Here is a 21,770-nt window from a genome sequence, read left to right on the forward strand (position 1 = left end):
GAATTTCTGCGTGTAAGAAGGCTGATAATTTGATATGGTCCATGACATTTAGTTTTTTTTTGTTTTTTGGTTCCTATAAGGAAATGATATTATTAGTGAAATTTAAATATAAAGTGTATAAACTTAAAATATATCCTTTTTGGTGCTCCTTAAGATCTATCTCTCTCTCTCAATTTGTAAATTTGTAATTATAAGTATTCTAGCTGAGTTATTGACAACATTACATGGAAGATTTTGTTATTATGACTATAAAGAATTTTAGTCATACTCAAAACTATCGAATTGCAAGAATATGAGAAGCTTTATATTTTTTGGTTTGTTTGTTTTTTGCCATTCACATGTATAATAGTAAGTTAGTAACAAATAGTCTGATAATAGTAGGTGCCCACTTAACCAAAAAAAAAAAAAGATATTATACTATTAGGTGCAATGATTGATTTGATTCATTCTCTCTAAAAATTAGGCATTTATATTTTTTAAAAGTTTTTTTTTAATGTGAAAAATACAAGTCGGCCTAACTCGACCTGACTCACTTACAACCTGATTGACTCAGCCGATTTTTAACCTCTTTAAAATGGCCCATTTTTTACCTAGCCCATTTTGGCCCACAACTAGATTGACCTGACCCAACTCGACCGTTTGCCATGTCCACGCATGGGCATAAGTAAATTATGGTTTTGTTTTACATAAGAGAATGGAAGGGAACTTTTGGTTCAAGTGATATTAGTGGAAATAGACAAGATACCAAATCAAGCTGGTTCCAAATCCAGTTTTACCATATTAGAACTCTAGTCAACCATCTTTAATATTGAGATGCTTTAAGAAAACAATTGCACAATATTCTCCAAGCAATCACTCCCAAGATACCAAATATGGTCTTTGTAAACCACCATTACCATTGGTGGCCTTTAAGAAAGCAGTCACATGATCTCTCCTAATAATCACCCTCGTCTCTTCTATAATTGATTGTATATTTTTATGATTCTTATATGTAGAAAATTACTTTTGTATTATAAAATGACGTGTAATCACATTATATGTTCAAGGAAATATACAATAATTTTGCACTATTATTTGTTTTCTTTCATGATATCAGAGCCATACATCTTGCGACAATGATGAATTCTTTTACTATTCCAAATATCTCTCATCTAGTTTCTATCAAACTTGATTGTACAAATTACATTCTATGGCTTGCGCAATTTCTTCCGTTTCTAAGAAGCATTGATTTGATTGGTTTTGTTGATGGAACAAAACCTTGTCTTGAAAGTTCCTTCTTAATGCAGAGAAGAAAATTACATACTCTAGCGATCTAGATTTCATTAGGTATATCAACTCCACCTCACACTGGCTATGCTCTCTACTGTTTCTTGACTCGCTACGTCTTGTGATGTGTGAATGCCTCTTGAAAATTGCTCGGTCTCGATCTCAAGTTTTGCAACTCAAGCACCAATTTCAAACCACAAAGAGACTAAATTTTTCTATTTCTGGCTATGTTGATAAGATTAATTCTATTGCTCACATTCTCGCTATTGCTCACATTCTCACATCCTCAATGATTGAGATTGAGTGTTAAAAGCATTGCTATGGATTTATTCTAATCCAACAAGAACAGGTTGAAAATACCGTACCAATAAGCAAATCGAAACGAGTAACACCCCCCCCCCCTCCCCCAAAAAGAAAATCCATTCTAGGTCATTTCAACTGACTCCAATTAAATTCAGGATCTCCCCTAAAAAAAATTATTAAAAAAAAAAACCTATGTTATTTTGATTTCATTCTTGATATTTCACTAATAATAAGTAATTATAAGTGTAAAATATGTATTGCATTTATATTTGTACTAGCGATAATCCCAAAATGATATACTCATATACCAAAATTGACCAATGCCAAAAAATTACATTCTAAAAAACAAACCTGAATGGGCACTAAAACAAAATTGACATCATTAGTAAATGTCATAAAAAAATAACTTTTTGCCGGGATCCAAATCCATGGTTATTTAACTTGTAGATGTCGCCCCACCCCCAGTACTGTGACAGGCCTAAACCAGTTCTGCTAGAAGTGGAACCAGAACCAAAATAATGGCCTGATACTAAAACAGTACACACGACCATGCAAGGGCAACAGTTTATCTTTAAAACCCAAAAAAAAAAAACCTAGTTTTGTCTATGAGAAATTTTTATCAACCACGACGTACATATTGTTGCAAATTAACACTAGTTCAACTCAAGTGAAGAAAATCAGGATAGACAATCGTCATTGAAAATGACATTGAAATCCTCATCATTATGGGGTTACAATAACTTCACATAAAATGATACATTCCAAGTTGATTGGACATCAGTTCCACTATCTCTCAAGCTACACCACCATCCTTGGCCAATGCGGGGGAGGGAGGGAACAATTCAAACAAAATCAAGTATAGAACTCAGGCAAACTAAAAGAAAAACAAGCAGAGCCTTAAGATACCATATGGAAGTGGTCACATCCCATAACAAAAGAGTGATCCTAACAGTTAGTCATTGCAAACATTCAATCCCTACTATGAGTTGACCGTATTTCCCCTCCTCCCTTATCTCACCTTTCTTCCTGATAGAATTGACTCTTGCCTTCTTGATGTGTTTTCTTCCCTTCCATCTTCTCTTGACTTTGGCTCAAATTCATTCTCATTGTACCTTCTTGACCTCTTCGCTCCAATCATTAACTTCTCTCGACTTCCATGAAATTCATCGTCTTCATGCCTTCTCGGTCTCTTTTCTTCTCTCTTAAGATCTCTTGAATTGGACTCATATTCATTATCATTGTACCTTCTCAATTTCTTCTCTTCCCTTCTATCATGATCTTCTCTTGACTTTGGCTCTAGCTCATCGTTATCACGCCTTCTCAATCTCTTTTCTTCCCTTCCACCTCTAGACTTCAGCTCATATTCATCATCACCTTGTCTTCTCGATCTATTTTCATCTCTCAACTTCGGCAGAAATTCATTGTCATCATGCCTTCTTGAACTCTTCTCTTCCCTCCTATCATGACCTTCTCTTGACTGTGGTCTGAACTCATCATCACCATTCCTTCTTAATCTCTTCTCCTCCCTCATATCCCTTTGCCTACTATTGCTCTCAAAGGCCCTATCATTACCCTTTGCTCTGGAGCGCAAATCTTTATCATCCCGACTAAAACCACCTTGAGTCATAAGTTCGCGAACAGGATTTGACGGCTTGTTTTCAAGTCTTTTCTCGCCTCTTGTTGGACCCTCAAACTTGTCATGTCCCCAACCTGTATTTGCAGCTCTCTATGAATAGAAAGAAGAAAGTATATATAAGCACCTTAAAATATGACAAAGATGTAAAGTAAGCTTAGAACAAATTTTTCTCCTCTCCAAAATGTAATAAAACACCAATACTTTTAAAAGAGAGAATAAATAGGAAGCACAGTCTTTTTTTAGTCATGAGAAATAAAAACCAACTCCCTGATGCGGAATTGAAAACCAAATCATAAACTTAGATTAGTAAAATTTATTGAATGTCGCTTATTTAAGGATATGAATATTATGTAACTTTGCTTGTCGAGCATATCTTAGACTTTGTAGTTTTGGCTAGAAGTTGGCTGGGTAAGCTGTGGTATTGTTTAATGGGTCTGATCATTGGTCTTCGTCAATATAGGTAAGTTTCTAAATGGTCAGGTCTCAGATTTCTTGGCAGTTTAATGCCAAAAAAAAAAAAAACTTGCTTGTTTTCCATGCATGGATAATCTAGATAGATTATACGATTTTCAGGACAGCAATGACAAAGAATGAATCAACTTTCAGCACCTTGAATCAATTTTTATAGTGTGCTGACATACCTTATCTGTGTGAAGCAATCTCTTTTAAGGTATGAATGTCTAAGGTCCCTAGGGTAGATATTTTTTTTCATTTTTGTCAAAGCATATGTTTCGCCTCTGAAAAACTACCAGAATTTTAAGGGCCTGTTTGGTTAGCTGAAAAGGCACTATTTTTTATTTTCAGTTTCAGTTTCTAACGGGTTCCACCACTAAAAAACTGGTTTGGTTTTAGCATGTGTATTCAGTTTTCATTTTCAATATCCTAAAAGTTGGATTTGAATACAAAAAATGAATACAACTTTTTAGCCTTTTCATTTTCTATGAGTACGAATACAGTGGCACATTCGTAAATATTGTGAAAACACAAAGTTACCTTCTTCATTTTTTAGTGATGTGATGTGCGTGAATAAAATAAGTTTTTATTTATTTTTTTTAAATAAAAAATAATGACCAAACCCGGGTATGATGTATTCTATACCCAAATTATGTATTCAAAACAACTTACCTAACACTATCAAATGTGAAATAAGTGTTTTTTTCTATAATCAAATTCAGGATTTAAATATAGAATAAAGAAAATGAAAAATGAATACACCACTTTTTGTAACCAAACAAGCCCTAAGTTCCCTTCAATATTTCACAGGTCAAATTGGTCCCTTTGTTTTCCAAAAATGCTTCATTTCGATCTTTTTTCCATACTCCATCTGCTGGAGTAACCAAATTGGCCTAGCAGTTTTTTCAATGAGGTGGCACAATTTCAAAACTAAAAAGACCTGATCAGCAACGAACAATATGGTTCACTAAGCCCCATCCCCCAAAATAGAGAGAGCGCACTCTGGTTGCTAATTAGGCTTTTTTTAGTTTTAAAACAGTGCCACATCAATGGATGGAAGAGGGGGGGGGGGGGGGGTTGGGGTGAGAGGAGAGAGGAGAGAGGTGCTACATCAGCCAATTCCGTTACACTCTAGTAGACAGTGTAGAGAAAAAAGACCAAAATGAAACTTCTCAAAACCAATCACCAATTTGAAATGCAAAATCTTCTAGGGACAAACTAGATATTTAGGCTCTTAGGCCCTGTTTGGTTCTAAAAAGTGATGTATTCACCTTTCATATTCTCTTTTCCATATTCAAATTCTAAAATTGAATATAGAAAAAATGACTCATTTTTACATGTAAGGATGTTTGGTAAGTTATTTTGAATACAAAATTTAGGTATAAAATTCATCATACACAGTTTGGCATTGTTTTCTTTCTTTCTTTTTTTATGTTACTTTTTTCACTTACACACACACATCGATCAGGTGGGGCTCCTTGCGTTTTCACAATATTTATGAAATTGCCATTGTATTCATTTTCTATGAAAATGAAAACGCTGAAAAAGTGTTTTCATTTTTTGCATTCAAATCCAACTTTTAGAATACTAAAAATGAAAACTGTGTACAAGTTCTTAAACCACAAGTTTGTGGTGGCCCCGTTGAAAATGAAAACATAAAACACTACCTTTTTCAGCTAACCAAACAAGCCCTTACTCTCTGACTTTAATCTAGCTTCCTTCCAGCATTCTTCTGGCCCTTGATCTCAACCCAAAGTCTCTCAACTATCGTTAATTACATAATAAAGCATCCTAGCCTCATTCTCTAAATCAGCTGTAGATCTTATTGTCCTAATCCTTTGGTGCTCAATTAAAGATCCTGCATCAATTTTAGCCTTTTTTGTCCTAAGATAAGCTGTGTTACATCAATATGGTTTTAGAGCTGTCCTAATTTATAGACTCCTCTCTTTCACAACACCCTCAAAAAAAGGTGGTACCTAGTGCACAAAACTCCCACTTTTGCGAGGTTCGGAAGAAGTTATCGGTAGGTAGCCTTACCCCCCCCCCCCCCTTTTTTTCTTTTGAGAGGCTGATTCCCAAACTCAAACCCGCGACCTATCACTTTTGGTGGAAGCCACTTGCCATCGCACCAAGGCCCAACCTCATTTCACAACACCCACTGATGCAAGAGGCAGTGAGAAGGATTTATTTTATTTTATTTTATGTATCAAGGGCAATTTTGTAATTTCTTAATATTCTAGAATGGGCTGTGTGCTTACAGTCCATTGGGTCTTACTCTAGTTTTATTTTAATTTTGGTTATTTAGTTGGGCTTGGTAGTAAAAGCCTAAGGAGTCCAAGTCTAAGTCTTATTAGGGTTTTAAGAAATCCTAAGAAATCCTAGAATAAAAATAATGGTATTGAAAGCCTAATGGTTAATGGTACCTTGTCTTCGGATCAGGGTATAATTGCAGACTACATTACTCATTCCTTCATGAATCTATACTTTGAGCAGCAGGTTGAGCGGCCATTTCCGGATTCGTTGGTTTTTCCAATGATATCTGGTGAGAATGCGGATTGGTTAGAGAGGCCTTTTGAAGAGGCAGAAATTTTTGATGTCATTCAAAGTTTTCATGGTGATAAAGCCCCTGGTCCAGATGGTTTCCCTATGGCTTTTTTCCAAGCTTGCTGGGGGATTGTTAAGCCTGATCTCATGGCTGTTTTTCATTATTTTTATGCCATTGGTCAGTTTGAGAAAAGTTTAAATGCAACTTTTATTACTCTCATTCCTAAAAAACATGCGGCTAATGAGATTGGAGATTTTCGGCCCATTAGTTTGGTTGGAGGGGTTTATAAAATTATTGCTAAAGTCTTGGCTAATCGTCTCCGCTCGGTGATGGGGGATTTAATCTCAGCTTCTCAAAATGCTTTTGTGAGGGACAGACAGATCCTTGACCCTGTTCTTATTGCTAATGAATGTCTTGACAGTAGATTGAAGTCTGGGATGCCGGGGCTGATTTGTAAGTTGGATGTTGAGAAGGCCTTTGACCATGTAAACTGGAATTTCCTGCTACAGATGTTAGAAAGAAGTGGTTTCTCTGCCAAATGGAGACAATGGATCCTCTTTTGTCTATCCACTGTCCGTTTCTCCATCTTGATTAATGGCTCTCCTTGTGGATTCTTTGGTAGCACTAGATGCTTGAGGCAAGGTGATCCGTTGTCTCCTTTCTTGTTTGTCTTGGTGATGGAAGCTCTTGGAAGAATGTTCGATAAAGCTGTTCATGAAGGTCGCATGTCGGGTTTCAGTGTGGGTAACTTGGAGGGAAGATCCAAGGCGGTGTCTCATCTCCTTTTTGCGGATGACACTCTAATCTTTTGTGAGGCTGATTTAGATCAGATTTTGATTCTTCGTATGATTCTTATCTGGTTTGAGGCGGTGTCAGGCCTAAAGATTAACCTAGGCAAGTCAGAATTGGTTCCAGTTGGGGTAGTCAATCATATAGACCTTTTCTTGGTTGTTCTTGGCTGCAAGCAGGGCTCTCTCCCAATGAAATATCTTGGTCTTCCTTTGGGTGCTAAATTCAAGGATAAGACTATCTGGAATCCAATTCTGGAGAAAATGGAGAGGAGATTGGCGGGTTGGAAACGCTTATATTTATCCAAGGGAGGTAGAGTCACCCTAATCAAAAGCACCCTTTCTAATTTACCCACTTATTTTTTATCTCTATTTCCTATTCCTGCTAATGTGGCTAACCGAATTGAGAGGCTCCAGCGGAATTTCTTATGGGGCAGTTTTGGAGATGATCCTAAAATTCATTTGGTTAAATGGGCTACTGTTTGTTCTCCTATTTCTTCGGGTGGCTTAGGGATAAGGAAGATTAGACTCTTCAATGAAGCTTTGCTTGGGAAGTGGCTTTGGAGATTCGGGATTGAGGAAGATGCCCTTTGGAGGGAAGTGATAGAGATAAAATATGGATGTATGTTGGGGGGGGGGGGGGGGGGGGGGGGGGGGATTGGCCCTCATGGTGTTGGTTTATGGAAAAATATCCATCAGGGATGGCCTTCCTTCTCTCGCCATATTCTATATGATATTGGTGATGGGTCTAGAGTGAAGTTTTGGCAGGACCGGTGGTGTGGAGAGACTTCTCTTGCTGTTAGTTATCCGGACTTGTTCAGATTTTGCAGGAATAAGGATGCTAGTGTGGCTGAGCTTATGATGTCCACCAATGGTGTCCGCTTTTGGGATGTGAGATTCGTTAGGGGTGTGCATGCTCGGGATCTAGAGGCTATGTCTGATTTCTTGGAAACCATTTATGGTTCTTCTATAAGGGGGCTAGGTGAGGATAAATTGTGTTGGATTCCTAGCAAAGTTAAGGGTTTCTTGGTTAGTGATTATTATAGAATTTTAGCTGGCTCCGCCTTCTTTGGTTTTCCTTGGAAAAGTATTTGGAAGCAGAAGATTCCCTCTAGAGTTGCTTTCTTTGTTTGGACTGCTGCCTTAGGGAAATGCTTGACGATTGATAATTTACGTAAAAGGAAGGTATGGATTTTGGATTTGTGCTACATGTGTAAGAGAAATGGTGAATCGATTGACCATCTATTCCTTCATTGTCCTTTTGCTTCGGATCTATGGTCTATGGTTTTGGGTCTTTTTGGAGTTTCTTGGGTTATGCCACACTCTGTTTTGGGGCTACTGCGTTGTTGGCAAGGCAGCTTTGGTCGTCATCGAAATGGTTTTATTTGGTCTATCATTCCTCATTGCTTATTGTGGTGCCTTTGGAGGGAGAGGAATAGTAGATGTTTTGAAGATTCTGAGAGATCTATTCCGGACCTCAAGCTTCTCTTTTTTAGAACTTTAAGGGATTGGTTGTTTGCTTTGCAAAATAAATCTTTCCCTTCTTTTATTGTTTTCCTAGACTCTTGTAATTTTTGTATTTGATTTCCTATCCCTTGTTCACTTCCGGTGCACTTGGGTGTTCCTTTTTATCAATATATCTTATTACTTATCAAAAAAAAAGTATTAGACTTCTATTTAAAGAGTTGTAATGTTTTTTGTTAAGATGATTAATGTTTTCAGAATATATGCCAAGGAATCCAAGGTGTGAAGCTTAGGAAGTCTAGGTGTAATTCCTAGATATTTATCTGTTCCTATTCACAACATGGGAACAGCCACCCAAACCTTGATTGTTCTCCTCTCTCCAAACCCTACTACTAATCCTTGTCCCCTTTGGAAACCCTATTATCCCTCTTATTTTCTAGCCTATTTCCTACCAAAACCTTAGCCTGAACCCTCAAAACAGAGGTATTACTAGATTTGCCCCAACAGTTCTAAATCAGAATTTTATTTGTTCCCCCTTGTCCTACATCACCCCCCCCCCCCCCCCCCCCCCCCTCTCTCCCCCCAAAAAACCCAATGGTGAAGAAGGATTAAATTCTCTCTCCAATACCATCCACAAAGTTCAATAGCCCATTTAGTCGTACCATGTTAACAATTACATAACCGATGATCCTAATACGCTATAATTGATACATACAACTTTCTCCAACTGAATATGATCTATTAGAACTAAACATAAGTGGTTCACCACAACATATATGGTTCAGATCAATGGTTTGGCACCCTACAAGTACAATCTAACTCAATCTATCCAACACAACCAGCCACATTGAAAGTTGGCATGACATGAGGGTTTAAATTAATTATTGTCCAATATACAACAGAATTAGCAGGCCTAAATTTCCCAGCTTACAGTCTATAACCTGAGTGTTAGCAGTTCATATAATCAATCAGAGCAGACTTTAAGATTCTATTCATTAACTTTGTAATACAATAACAATAAAAAGCAAAAAATACTTCACTCAAAACTAGGAACTATTTTCAGACTACTCCAGTTTTTGCACTACCTAAAATGTTGGTCTAATGTACGATCGAGTGAAAACTTTCAAAACCATAACAAAATTTCTGAGCTAAATGTTGAGCAACAGTGTAATAATCAAGTGTAGTTTGTCCAAATAACTAAATAATCCAAATTATGGAACTAGTTCAATATTCTTCTTACTTGCTCATCGTGAGAAAATTTGCATCCAGCTCCACGAGTACATTCACCTCTTTGAAAAGCACGACAGACGCCTCGTTCCTCCCTCTTCTTCTGCTCTGCCTCTTCGTCTTCTTCCTCTTTCTTTTTATAGCTACTAACATGATCAACCCTAATAATCCGACCTAAAACCTGTGCTCCATTCAAATTATCTAAAATAGCAGCAACAACAACAATAATTAATGATCACTTTTATAATGTGCAGTAACTTTTCTAATCTCTTGTAACAGTCATTGTTTTAAAAAAAAAAAAAAAAAAGTATCATTCGCACAAAACTGAAAAGACAGATTGAGAGAAACCAACCTACAGCAAGATTTGTACTTCTCTGGTCCTCATATGCAACAAATGCGAAACCTTTGGATTTTCCAGTACCTTTGTCTCTAACAAGGTTAACATCAACGATCTCTCCATATCTAAAAATCATTTATTTAAAGAATGAAATGAGAAATGATGAAGAAAGTAATATGATAATCCAAATTCAAGAGTATGGAACCAAATCTTCTTGAGGCACTAAGGAATTTAGCAAAGATAACAATTATTGGACTTACTGAGCGAAAATAGCAAGGAGATCGCCTTCAGTGAGATCAAAGGGAATGCCTCCAGCATATACATAAGCAGAGTCTTTGTACTTGGCGTGCCATGAAGCTTCTTCGGAGATCCCTAATGCCGCTTCTCTGGAATTGATATTCTGGATGCGTTTTACAAGGGTTAACGGATTCATCACTTCTGTGTATCAAAGACATGCCCAAATTATTAGACTCACTTCTACTTAAGAAATGCCAAAATCCAAACTGGTGTCAACAATCCTCCACAATCTGAACAAAGAAAAATCTGCTGATTGGAAACAATCATGTATATTTAAATAAAGTTTGAATATATAGTAAAACAAGAGGAATTCTTTAAGAGGGACTAATAAAATGAAGAAAAGAGAAACAAAAAAAAAAAAAAAAAAAAAAAAAAAAAAAAAAGACAAAACAAAACGAAGAAACAAAAATCTTTTTTCTATCACTATGGGCGTACCTAATGTAACTACCATTTGTAGTCAATTTAATCTAATCTTTTACATTTTTGGGAATCAACCAAAAAAAGGAAAAAGTCATTCTCTATAAAGCACATTACACAAGAACAATCAAACACCCGATTTGAGATTCAGAAGTTATACATTAGCTCGAATGGATGCAAAACACTTACAAAAGAAACCATTCCCAACTTACAAACTCTATATCACAAGGTTGAATCTGAGAACTTAGATTTGGAATCTTAGACATGGATTTTAAATCAATGGAGATTTTGGAATGCCATGATTTGTGATCTATAGATTTCAAAATACCATTATTTGGATCAACCATTAACAAATTGGAAATTTAATTACCAATTAATTTAAGTACTCTATCATTTGGGTGCTTTAACTACCAATTAGTTTGGATTTAAAACTCCCCCACTTTAACTTGAGTGAATCTCTTTATTTCATGGGAGTACGATGATGGACAGAGATCTGTTTTGTGGGAGAAGCTGTCAAGGGTGCATGCTAGGTGGCCTATGGCATGGTATTTGGTAGGTGATTTCAACATTATTCGATACCCGAGTGAGAAGCTTGGCTGTGAAGTCTTTTAGCCTTGCTATGTTTGCATTCTCAGATTTCATAGAGAGTAATTATTTAGTTGATTTACCATTAGAGGGAGCTTCTTTTACCTGGTTCAAAGATTCCGATATATCCTCTATGTCAAGAATTGACAGGGCTTTGGTATCTCTAGAGTGGGAGGCATAGAGAGTAATTATTTAGTTGATTTACCATTAGAGGGGGCTTCTTTTACCTGGTTCAAAGATTCTGGTATATCCTCTATGTCAAGAATTGACAGGGCTTTGGTATCTCTAGAGTGGGAGGAACATTTTGGAAATGTATCCTGAAGGGTGCTTCCTCGTGTTATTTTAGATCATTGTCCGCTTTTGCTAGAAGTTGATGGCGTTCGCCGGTCTATGTGCTTTTAAATTTGAAAATATGTGGTTGAAGGCCGAAGGCTTTGCTAATAAGAGTTCAGAATTGGTGGAATGGGAACTGTTTTGCAGGCTCTCCAAGCTTTATTTTGGCCCAAAAACTAAAGGCTTGCAAAGCTGTTTTAAAAATGTGGAATAGGGAGGAGTTTGGCGATTTGGCTTTTAGAAAGAAGAACTTGTTGACTGAATTAATGGGTTTAGATGCTAGAGAGGAGCTGCTTTTTACAATGCGATTCGAGATGCTCAGAATTCTTTGTTCCCTTCAAAGGGTGTTTGGAAAACGAAAGTTCCTAAGCAAGTGGCTTTCTTTTTGTAGACAACTGCTCATGATCAGATTCTTACTTTAGATTCTTACTTTGGATAATCTTATGCTTAGGGGTCACTTCTTGGCAAATCGGTGTTGTATGTGTTGATGTGATGTTAAATCCTAAGGCATATGTCTCTCCCTCCCCCATCCTTACCCCCACCATCAACCCCCCTCTACTCCCTCTCTCTTCCCCTTCCTACCACCGGCTGTACCACACATTCCTTCCTTCCCTCCCTCCCTATCCTTTCCCATTTCCACCTCAAATCCCACCTTTTGGTTTACCTCCATACACCTTTTGTCATCCCTCTTTCCCTTCTAGTCTTTGCCCACCGTCACTTCCCTTACAACCATCCACATTGCCTTTTAAACCTTCTGTGCCTACACCCTCACTGATACCTGATATCTTCCCACCTAAAACTGATACCATTATTTTCCTACCTAAAACTGATATTAAACCAGCTTCAATGAGAGTAGCAGGCATGTCAAGCATACTATCTGGGTAGGACGTAAAGGATTGGAGTGGATCCTTGCTTGTTTGGCTGATATTCGTGATTGGGTTCCGGAGAAAGTTCTCATGTGTAAACAGTTCCGGGATAATAATAAGTTGTTGGAATTTTGTGGGAGGTCGAATAAGGCTGGTGTGTTCGTGGTTATAGCTGAATACTTTGGCGGGGCACGCCGAGGATGTGTTACGATACCAGCAAGTTCCAATCGTGCAGGTTGGTCTTTGTTTCAGAGAGATATGAGGGATTTTCTCACTGGTGCTAAACCTGTTTCTATGGCTGAAGCATCCTCCAAAAATGGTGGTGGTGGAGGTGGTCAGTCTGCTGGTGGTAACCGCAGTGGGAAAATTTTGTCTTCTGTTGCCAGCGTAAGTTTAGGAATTTTGAAAAACTTGGTGCTATCTTGGGGCAGAAAAGGATTCATGGAGGCCATGCAAAGAATGGTTTAGTTTTAAAAGGCAAAGCCTCAGTCTTTAATGGCAGACCCACGCGGACTTGTACTTTTAAGCTAACCCCTGCTTGTTTGGCTTTGAGAGTGTGCAAAATGGAGGGCGGGAAATGTTCTCTGTCTTACTTGGATGCAAAGACCTTCAATTGGCCCAAGGATGTAAGTGGCGGGCCAGATATTATTAATCTTTCTGGTGGGCTTGCACAAGCCCAGCCCGTGGATAATGTTTCTCCACTTAAGGGCATTCTGGTCAAACCGGTGGGCTTAAAGGATCCTTTTGAGGGTCAAGAATCGTGGGCTGTAGGGGAGAGTTCCAAAGGAAGCCCGAGGAAGTTTACTGGGTCGTCGGTGCTAGCGGCGGTTCCAACAAGCATGATGGAGGCTTCCGGGTCGCCGGTGACAACGGCGACACTAGCGAGTGTGTCGTTGGGGTCCTCTCTGGGGTTTTCCGGCGCAGTGGTGAACGACCCGAGAAAGTTTACTGGGTCACCGATGCCAGCTGCAGATCCAGCGAACACGATGGAGGTTCCCAGGTCGCCAGTGACAGCGACGGCGCCGGCGAGTGCGTCAGTGGGGTCCTTTCTGTGGTTTTCCGGTGCGGTGGTGATCGATCGGAGGATGGAGGACGTTACCCAAACTCCGATAACTGGTTATGGCAAGGCTGTTGCTACCCATAACTCTTTTTCTCTTCTGTCGAGTTTGGGTTGTGGGGAGGATCTCTGTTCTGGAGAGAGAGATGACCTTATGGTGGCTCCCGGTGTGAAGGGAGGAGATTGTGGTAGTCCTGAGCCTGTGTTGCCGAGCCAAGTGGGTGGGCTTGATTTGCTTCAGGATGGACCTGAGTTCTTTCATGGTGAGGAGGAGAATGGTTTTTTGGAATGCTCCCCTCTTTCTAAATGGGATCCCAATGGACAGAAGGAGTTGGAGGTGATCCAGGAAGGTGATGAGGGAGATTTTCGGGGGTCAGCGGTGGTAAATTCGGAATGGGTTTGTAGCCTGATGAATAATTTTTGTAGAATTGTGGGTTTTCCTATTGTGAAGCATGAAGATCAATGCCTAGCTCTGTTTCGTCTTCTCGAACAAGACTGTGTTGAGGTTGTCAGTGTTGGGTCTGCTGATGGTAATGTGAATTCCAAGCAGAAAGGGCTTAGGGAACTCAAAGGTTTATTTTCCTCTATTAATTATGATGGGGTAGCATCTAAGGGGAGGAACAAAGACCTCTCAGTAGGTTCAGGGGCGATTTCTAGTTTTAAATGAATTTATGGCTGCTATCTTGGAATGTTAGAGGATTAAATAATCCTCAGAAGCGAGAGGTTTGTAAAAATTTGCTTAAGAAGTGGAAGTGTGATATAGTTTGCTTTCAAGAAACTAAGATGTCTTCTTTAAACTCTTTTGTTGTTCGAAGCCTTTGGGGTAGCCCTTTCTTGGATTGGGTTGTTCTATATGCAGTCAATACTGCAGGGGGGGTGTTACTGGTTTGGGACAAGAGAGTTTTTGAAAAAGTTGATTGTGCTGTTGGGCGTTTTTCTGTTAATGTTTTATTCAAGGGGGTAGTAGATGATTTTGTTTGGGCTTGTTCAGGAGTGTATGGGCCTAATGAGGATTCTCAGCGGGGTGCTCTGTGGGAAGAACTCTCAAGGATGCACTCCAGGTGGAATACGGCATGGTGTGTTTTTGGAGATTTCAATATCATTCGTTATCCGAGTGAAAGATTTGGTTGTGAGGTTTTTAGTCCAACTATGTTTGCTTTTTCAGACTTCATTGAGGCGAATTACCTTGTGGACTTACCCCTTGAAGGGGCTTTGTTTACTTGGTTTAGAGATTCGGGTTCAGATTGTATGTCAAGAATTGATAGAACCTTGGCATTGGTGGATTGGGTGAATAACTTTGGAAACATGTCTCAAAGGGTTCTCCCTCGTGTAGTTTCTGATCATTGCCCTCTGTTGGTGGTGGCGAGTAGTGTTAATAAAGGCCGGAGTGCCTTTAAGTTCGAGAATATGTGGTTGAAAAAAGAGGGTTTTGTAGAGAGGGCTCGACAATGGTGGAATGGGTATTGCTTTTTGGGTTCTCCTAGCTTTATTCTGGGGCGTAAATTAAAAGCTCTTAAAGAGGACTTGAAAAAGTGGAATAAGGAGGAATTTGGGGATTTGGCCTTTAGGAAGAAATGTCTTTTATCGGATTTGTTGGGTTTGGATGCTAGGGAGGACCAGTCAGGCCTTTCTCATGAGGATCAAACTCGTCGTATTCAGTTTAAAGAAGAGATTGCCCATCTTGCCTCTTTGGAGGAGATTTCTTGGAGACAAAAGTCCCGGTTCTTATTTGTGAAGGAGGGGGACAATAATACTCACTTTTTTCATCGGGTTGCAAACTCTCATAGAAGAACTAATTATCTTCGGGGTATAGAGGTGCATGGTGTCCTATATGAGGATGAGGATGAGGTGCGGTCTAAGGTGGTCCACTTTTATCAGAGTTTGTACACTGAGTCAGATACTTGGCGCCCTTCTATGGATGGATTAGAGTTTTCTAACATTGAAGAGGACGAGCAACTTGGATTAGAGAGGGTCTTTTCTAAGGAGGAGGTGGTAAAGGTTCTTCAAGAGATGGAGGGTGATAAAGCCCCAGGTCCTGATGGTTTCACTATGGCTTTTTTTCAAAAATGCTGGAGTGTTATAGAAATAGATGTCATGGCTTTCTTTGATCATTTTCATAGGAGTGCAGAGTTTGAACGGTCTCTAAATGCTTCTTTTCTATCTCTGATTCCCAAAAAAAATAATGCTTTGAATATTAAAGATTTTAGGCCTATCAGCTTAATAGGCAGTGTGTATAAGCTTTTGTCCAAGGTTTTAGCTAATAGATTGAGGCGGGTGTTGGATAATCTTATTTCGGAGTCACAAAATTCTTTTGTTGGTGGCAGACAGATTTTGGATTCAGTGTTTATTGCCAACGAATGATTAGACAGTAGACTGAAGGGTCGCACCCCAAGGGTGGTGTGTAAGTTAGATATGAGAAAGCTTATAACCATGTGAATTGGGACACTTTGTTTTATCTGCTGGAGAGGATGGGATTTGGAGATAGATGGAGGAGATGGATAAAGACTTGTGTCTCTACCGTTCGTTTTTCTGTTCTAGTTAATAGATCTCCTGCTGGCTTCTTTGGTAGCTCTAGAGGTCTTAGACAAGGTAATCCTTTGTCTCCCCTCCTTTTTCTTTTGATCATGGAGGTCTTAAGTCGTATCATGAAGAAAACTGAGGAAGGTGGTTTCATTCAGGGTTTTCATGTTGGCTCTAGTAATTCTACTGGTATCCGTGTTTCTCATCTTTTATTTGCTGATGATATCATTCTTTTTTGTGATGCCTCTAGAGAGCAGATTATATCTATTAGACTAGCTTTGACTTGTTTTCAAGCTTTTACTGGTCTGAAGGTGAATGTGAGGAAAAGTGAAATTGTTCCGGTTGGGGAGGTGCGTAACATCCATTCTTTGGCTAATATCCTTCAATGTAGAGTGGGCAGTTTGCCTATGACTTACTTGGGTATGCCATTGGGAACTCTATATAAAACGCCCTCCATTTGGAATCCGATCCCAGAGAGGATGGAAAAGAAGCTTTAAGGTTGGAAGCGGCTTTATTCGTCAAAGGGTGATAGACTCACCTTGCTAAGGAGTACCCTTTCAAGCCTTCCGACTTATTACCTTTCCCTTTTTACTATCCCCAAAGCTGTGACGACTAGATTGGAACGCATTCAAAGGAACTTCTTGTGGGGTTCATCAGTTGAGTGTTTCAAATATCCTTTGGTGGCTTGGGAAAAGGTTTGCTTACCTTGCGAGATGGGTGGTTTAGGAATTCGGAAATTGGTGCCTTTTAATCAGGCCCTTTTAGGGAAATGGCTTTGGAGGTATGGTCATGAAACCTCTCATCTGTGGCGTAGGGTCATAGCCATGAAATACGGGGAAGGAAAAGGGGGTTGGTGCACTAGAGCTTGTAGTAGGGCCCATGGATGTGGGTTATGGCGGAGTATTAGTGAAAGGTGGGAAACTTTTGCTAATCATTTCTCTGTTGTGGTGGGGGATGGATCTCATACTCTTTTTTGGCATGATAAATGGACGGGAGATGTCCCTCTTAAAAGTCTTTATCCTCAGTTATTTTTGTGTTCAGCTAATAAGGAGGCTTGTATTTCTGATGTGTTAAGCCCTTCAGTGGGTGATAATGATAAAGTGTGGAGTTTAAGATTTCAGAGGGAATTCAATGATTGGGAGTTGGCGGCCTCCTACTCCCTTCTTTATTTCATCCAATCCCGAATCCCTAGGGGTGGAGGGTGTGACAAGTTTTGTTGGGATCTTAATGGCAGTGGGAAGTTTGATGCTCAGTCTTTCTATCATAAGATTCGTAATGCAGCTCCCTTCACCTTTCCTTGGAAGGGTATTTGGAAAGTTAAGGTTCCTAAAAGGGTGGCTTTTTTTATGTGGACAACAGCTCATTGTCAGATTCTAACTTTGGATAACCTTATGCTTCGTGGTCGTCCTTTGGTGAATCGATGTTATTTGTGCTGTTGTAATGCGGAATCTGTGGATCACTTGTTACTTTTTTGTCCGATAACTCATTCTTTGTGGATGCATATGCTCCAGTTGTTTGGGATCGATTGGGTTATGCCAGGTTCAGTTGAGGACTTATTATTCTGTTGGTTTCATTGGCTTGGGAAGCATAGTTCTGATATATGGGATTTGGTCCCAAGCTGTTTAATGTGGACTATTTGGTCTGAACGGAATCGGCGGGCCTTCGAGGATGAGGAGAAAACTATGGTTCAGTTATTAGAGTTTTGCCAGAGGACCCTCTTTGATTGGTCTCGTTGTTGGGGTTTCTCGAATTGTTCTACCCTTACAGATTTTATTTCTTCTATTAGAATAGATTAGGGGTTGTTTTTGTCTTGCTGTTTCGTTTTTCCATTGTTCACTACCGTGAACTCTTTGTGCTTCTCTTGCTTTTCTTTTATCAATAATATTCTCTTCTTACTTATCAAAAAAAAAAATGATGGGGAATCAGTGGACCACCTACTTCTTCACTATCCTATTACACACACCTTATGGATTCTCATGCTTCTGGCTTTCAACATCCATTAGGTCATGCCAGGCTTGGAGGCAAGTTTGTTATTTTGCTTGCATCAATGGCTTGGGAATCATTCTTCGAATATTTGGAATTTGATTCCAAGTTTTTTTGATGTGGATTGTTTGGTTGGAACGAAATCAACGCTCCTTTGAGGACACTGAGAAGACATTGGAATAGTTAAATGTTCTATGCCAACGTAGTCTTTTTGATTGGTCTCGCTGTTGGGGTTTTACTGATTGTTCCTCCCTCTCTAAGTTTATGTTTTCTCTTAGCTTCCTGATTTCCTTCTTTTCATTGTTTGGTTTTTCCTTCTACTGATGTTCATCATCATGAACAACTTATATTTTTTCCTTACTTTTTTCATTAATAATATTTCTATGATTATCTATCTAAAAAAAAGTTAATATAAGAAGTGAAGAGTGTGCACACAAACCCGCACACTCACCACCAAAAAAAACAAAAATTGACCTTTTCATGTTGTGGTCATGTTGGCCACAAGCACTGCTATATAGGCACTATATGAACAAGCTGGAAATTTAATCTATTAAATTTTAATAAAAATTAGCTGTACTAGCACAACTTTTGAATTCTGACACCTATATGAACATTCGTTAATTCCACAGTATAAAAATTCTAGCTCATTCCCAAGGATGCTATCAGCATATTTGTTTAGAACATAAATAATTATGCAGAATTTTTTATAACTCGATAGTTACAGTGGGGAAGAGGGAATTTAAACGTTGGATGTCTTAACTCCATTGGAAATACCAGGCAGTGCCAACCAGTTGAACTACAAAATATTTGGCAAATAATTATGCAGAATTTGAAAAGGATGGTATTTAATAACTTTAACAAACCCTACATCATATCTTCAATCAAATCTCCATTCTAAAACAAAGAACAATACAAATCAGCATGTGACAGTCTCAAAGAACATACACATCATTAGCTGAAAATCCAGGAAACACCCAAATTCAAAGTATCAAAGAAACACACACAATAATCATACTACTTATTGGACTGAAAAAAAAAGAACCAATAAAAACCGAAAGAGATATTAATATAAATGACCTAAACAAGTATCTCTATACATTGAATGAAATTTGGGGTTCTTAGGGGTAAAGATGAGTGCTTACCTTTGGGTTACGGGTCGACGACGACAGAGCTCCTCCTCCTTCAGTCCTTCTTGCCGGTAAGTCTCTCAAACTCTCACTCTCTCTCCCTCGCCTCTCGCCTTGCCTTTGTTCTGAATCGGAATCGCCGATTCGCCTTTTTTTTTTTTTTTTTTTTTTCTCTCTAGTTTTGCCTCTCATTCGGCTTTGCTGCCCAGCGGCTTGGGCTGGGCTTTTAGCTCTCATTTTTTTTTTGTTGCTCAGTGGTTTGGGCTGGGCTTTTAGGCTTTGGTTTGTTTTGACTTGGTGTGCCTCTGTTGTATGTTGTTGGGTCCGATATAAATTATAATCATATCAATAAAATAATAAATATAATATTGTTTGTTGGTTAGTTTTAGATAGGTTTTCAAGCATTTTATTGTTATTTTTACTTAATTTTAAAACTTAAAATAAACATAAATTATATACAAAATATTTAAATATACCTAAAATAAATATTAATTAATTAATTAATTGTCGTATCCCAACGTATGAATACTCCACGGATTACGCACTTTCAATCACAATTGAAACCTCCGATTGACTCCGACAACCTTTTGAAGGTTTGAATCACATTTGCACGTTTGTGGTGGTTGTTATGATTTCAACTCATTCACTAATCAAACCTTAGATTTACTTGAAACTCTCCAATTTAGTAAAATTGAGAGAATTTGGTTACAAAAACCCTAGTCACACAAAAGAGTTTCTCTCTCTAAAAAGCCTCATAATATATGGCTTATAACACCCTTTAAAATGTCACATCAAATGGATCTCAATTTAGGGTTGAAATAGACAAGTTATAGGCTTTTTCATGTTGTTAATTTTTTGTTCAAACGTGAAGCTCGACGGATCAAGAGGTATCAAAGGTGCTATCAACATACTATTGGATGTATCAAGTCTACTATTGATGAGATAGAAAGTGACGTAGAAGGGCTCGAAGTATCTAGATATTGAGACATATGCTAAAAATGCACTTCTCTTGAGTTGTTATTGAGCAGACTTTGTGTCTTCAATATGATCTTCAATTAGCACTTTAAGACACATCAAAACTCAATAAAAGACATAATTTGGCATGGTTTAACAACACAAAAACATATGAACCTAACACTACTCCCACAATATTTTCACAACAAATCTTATGTGACAAGTTGTTATTGGTGGATAAAAAATTATGTCAATATTGGGCTTAAATTAGTATTAGTAATAGCTTACCATATTTGATTTATTGTGAAAATGTTATGAACATAACATTACGCTTATTTTTGTTGAACCCAAATTCTTGTAATTATCAAGTAAAGGTGTTCAACATTTTTTTAGGGTGGTCAAAATAGGTTAGTTTAGTAGATAAGTTATTATTATTATTTTGCAAATATATATGCGCATGCATGCGTGCACACACACAAAATTTTTCGCAAGTCAAGGTGTTCTTGTGAACACCCTAACTTGAATGTGGAGCTGCCATTGGCCATTCTCTCTCTCTCTCTCACACACACACAAAAAAATCACTCTCACTCAATCTGTCATTCCAAGCCTCAAACCCATTCTCTCTATTTTCCTTTGTTCCAATCCCTAACCTTATGCTCTCTTTGCCAATCCCAAAGAGCTACACCAACGCAAGGTGCGAAAGATTTGAGCTATTCAAGAAAGAGAAATTAAAAATCATTTGAGATCAAATAAAGACAATGACAAGTGAGAAAGTTTGATCTTTCATTTTCTCTCTCTGATCTTTGTAAGTCAGCTTCACACTCACCAAACCAATCTATCTTTTTCTTAACAAGTTTTGGTTTTTATGATCTGGGTATTGATGTTTTAAGTTTTTTTGAAGGGAGTGATGGCTACCAAGAGGAGTGTGAGTACTTTGAAGTAGGGTTGTAAACAAGACAAGTATTAAAAGTTTAAGCTTATTCTTTTAGTTGTTTTTAAAACACTAGTTGAGCTTGAACTCATCACCAAACTAGAGTTTATATTCAAGTTTGGCTAATTTTCTTGTTGAGTTAGCTTGACCTTGTTTACGAATTACTTAATTAACTTATTATTTTTCTATATATTGTAAAATCATGACTAAAATGTTTTACCTCTTAACAATTCTATGAATTTTTACTACAAATAGACAATTTATATTATCAATAATCTACAGATAATAATTCAATGTCGTATGATCTTATTGACAAACTTATACAATCTAATTTCAAGTCTATATAAATATATTTTTAGACAAGTATACATATAAAAATATAATATTATATATAATTAAATTGAGCCCTCATGTTCATGAGTTTGTTCATAAACATAATATCATGTTTGAGCTTGACTCATTTAATAATTGAGCTTAAAATTAAGGCTTGAACTTGACTTGTTTTATAAACAAAAAAAAAAAAAAAAAAAATTCCCTAGTTGAGCTTGAATTGTTCACAAACAGCCTGGTTCATATATAACCTTGGAGCTAACTTTTTCCAGATATAATTTAGTTGTATTATTATCAAACAACTAGCATAATTTATTAAAAAAGAAAAATGTTTTTTTTTTGGGAAAATAA

The 21,770-nt window shown here is 37.9% G+C and overlaps 1 protein-coding gene across 1 annotated transcript; it reads right to left on the minus strand.

Moving 5' to 3' along the window:
* Positions 1-2,237: 2,237 nt before the first annotated feature.
* LOC126688745 (zinc finger CCCH domain-containing protein 25-like) lies at positions 2,238-19,385 on the minus strand. Its single transcript, XM_050383555.1, has 5 exons — positions 19,220-19,385; positions 10,280-10,457; positions 10,035-10,144; positions 9,696-9,883; positions 2,238-3,295 (listed from the first exon to the last, which is right to left on the minus strand). Exons 2-5 carry the CDS (start codon positions 10,450-10,452, stop codon positions 2,579-2,581), a joined length of 1,188 nt encoding a protein of 395 aa, XP_050239512.1. The 5' UTR covers positions 10,453-10,457; positions 19,220-19,385; the 3' UTR covers positions 2,238-2,578.
* Between the last annotated feature and the right edge of the window lie 2,385 nt (positions 19,386-21,770).

The sequence above is a fragment of the Quercus robur genome, chromosome 1, assembly GCF_932294415.1.
Source record: "Quercus robur chromosome 1, dhQueRobu3.1, whole genome shotgun sequence".
NCBI lineage: Eukaryota > Viridiplantae > Streptophyta > Magnoliopsida > Fagales > Fagaceae > Quercus > Quercus robur.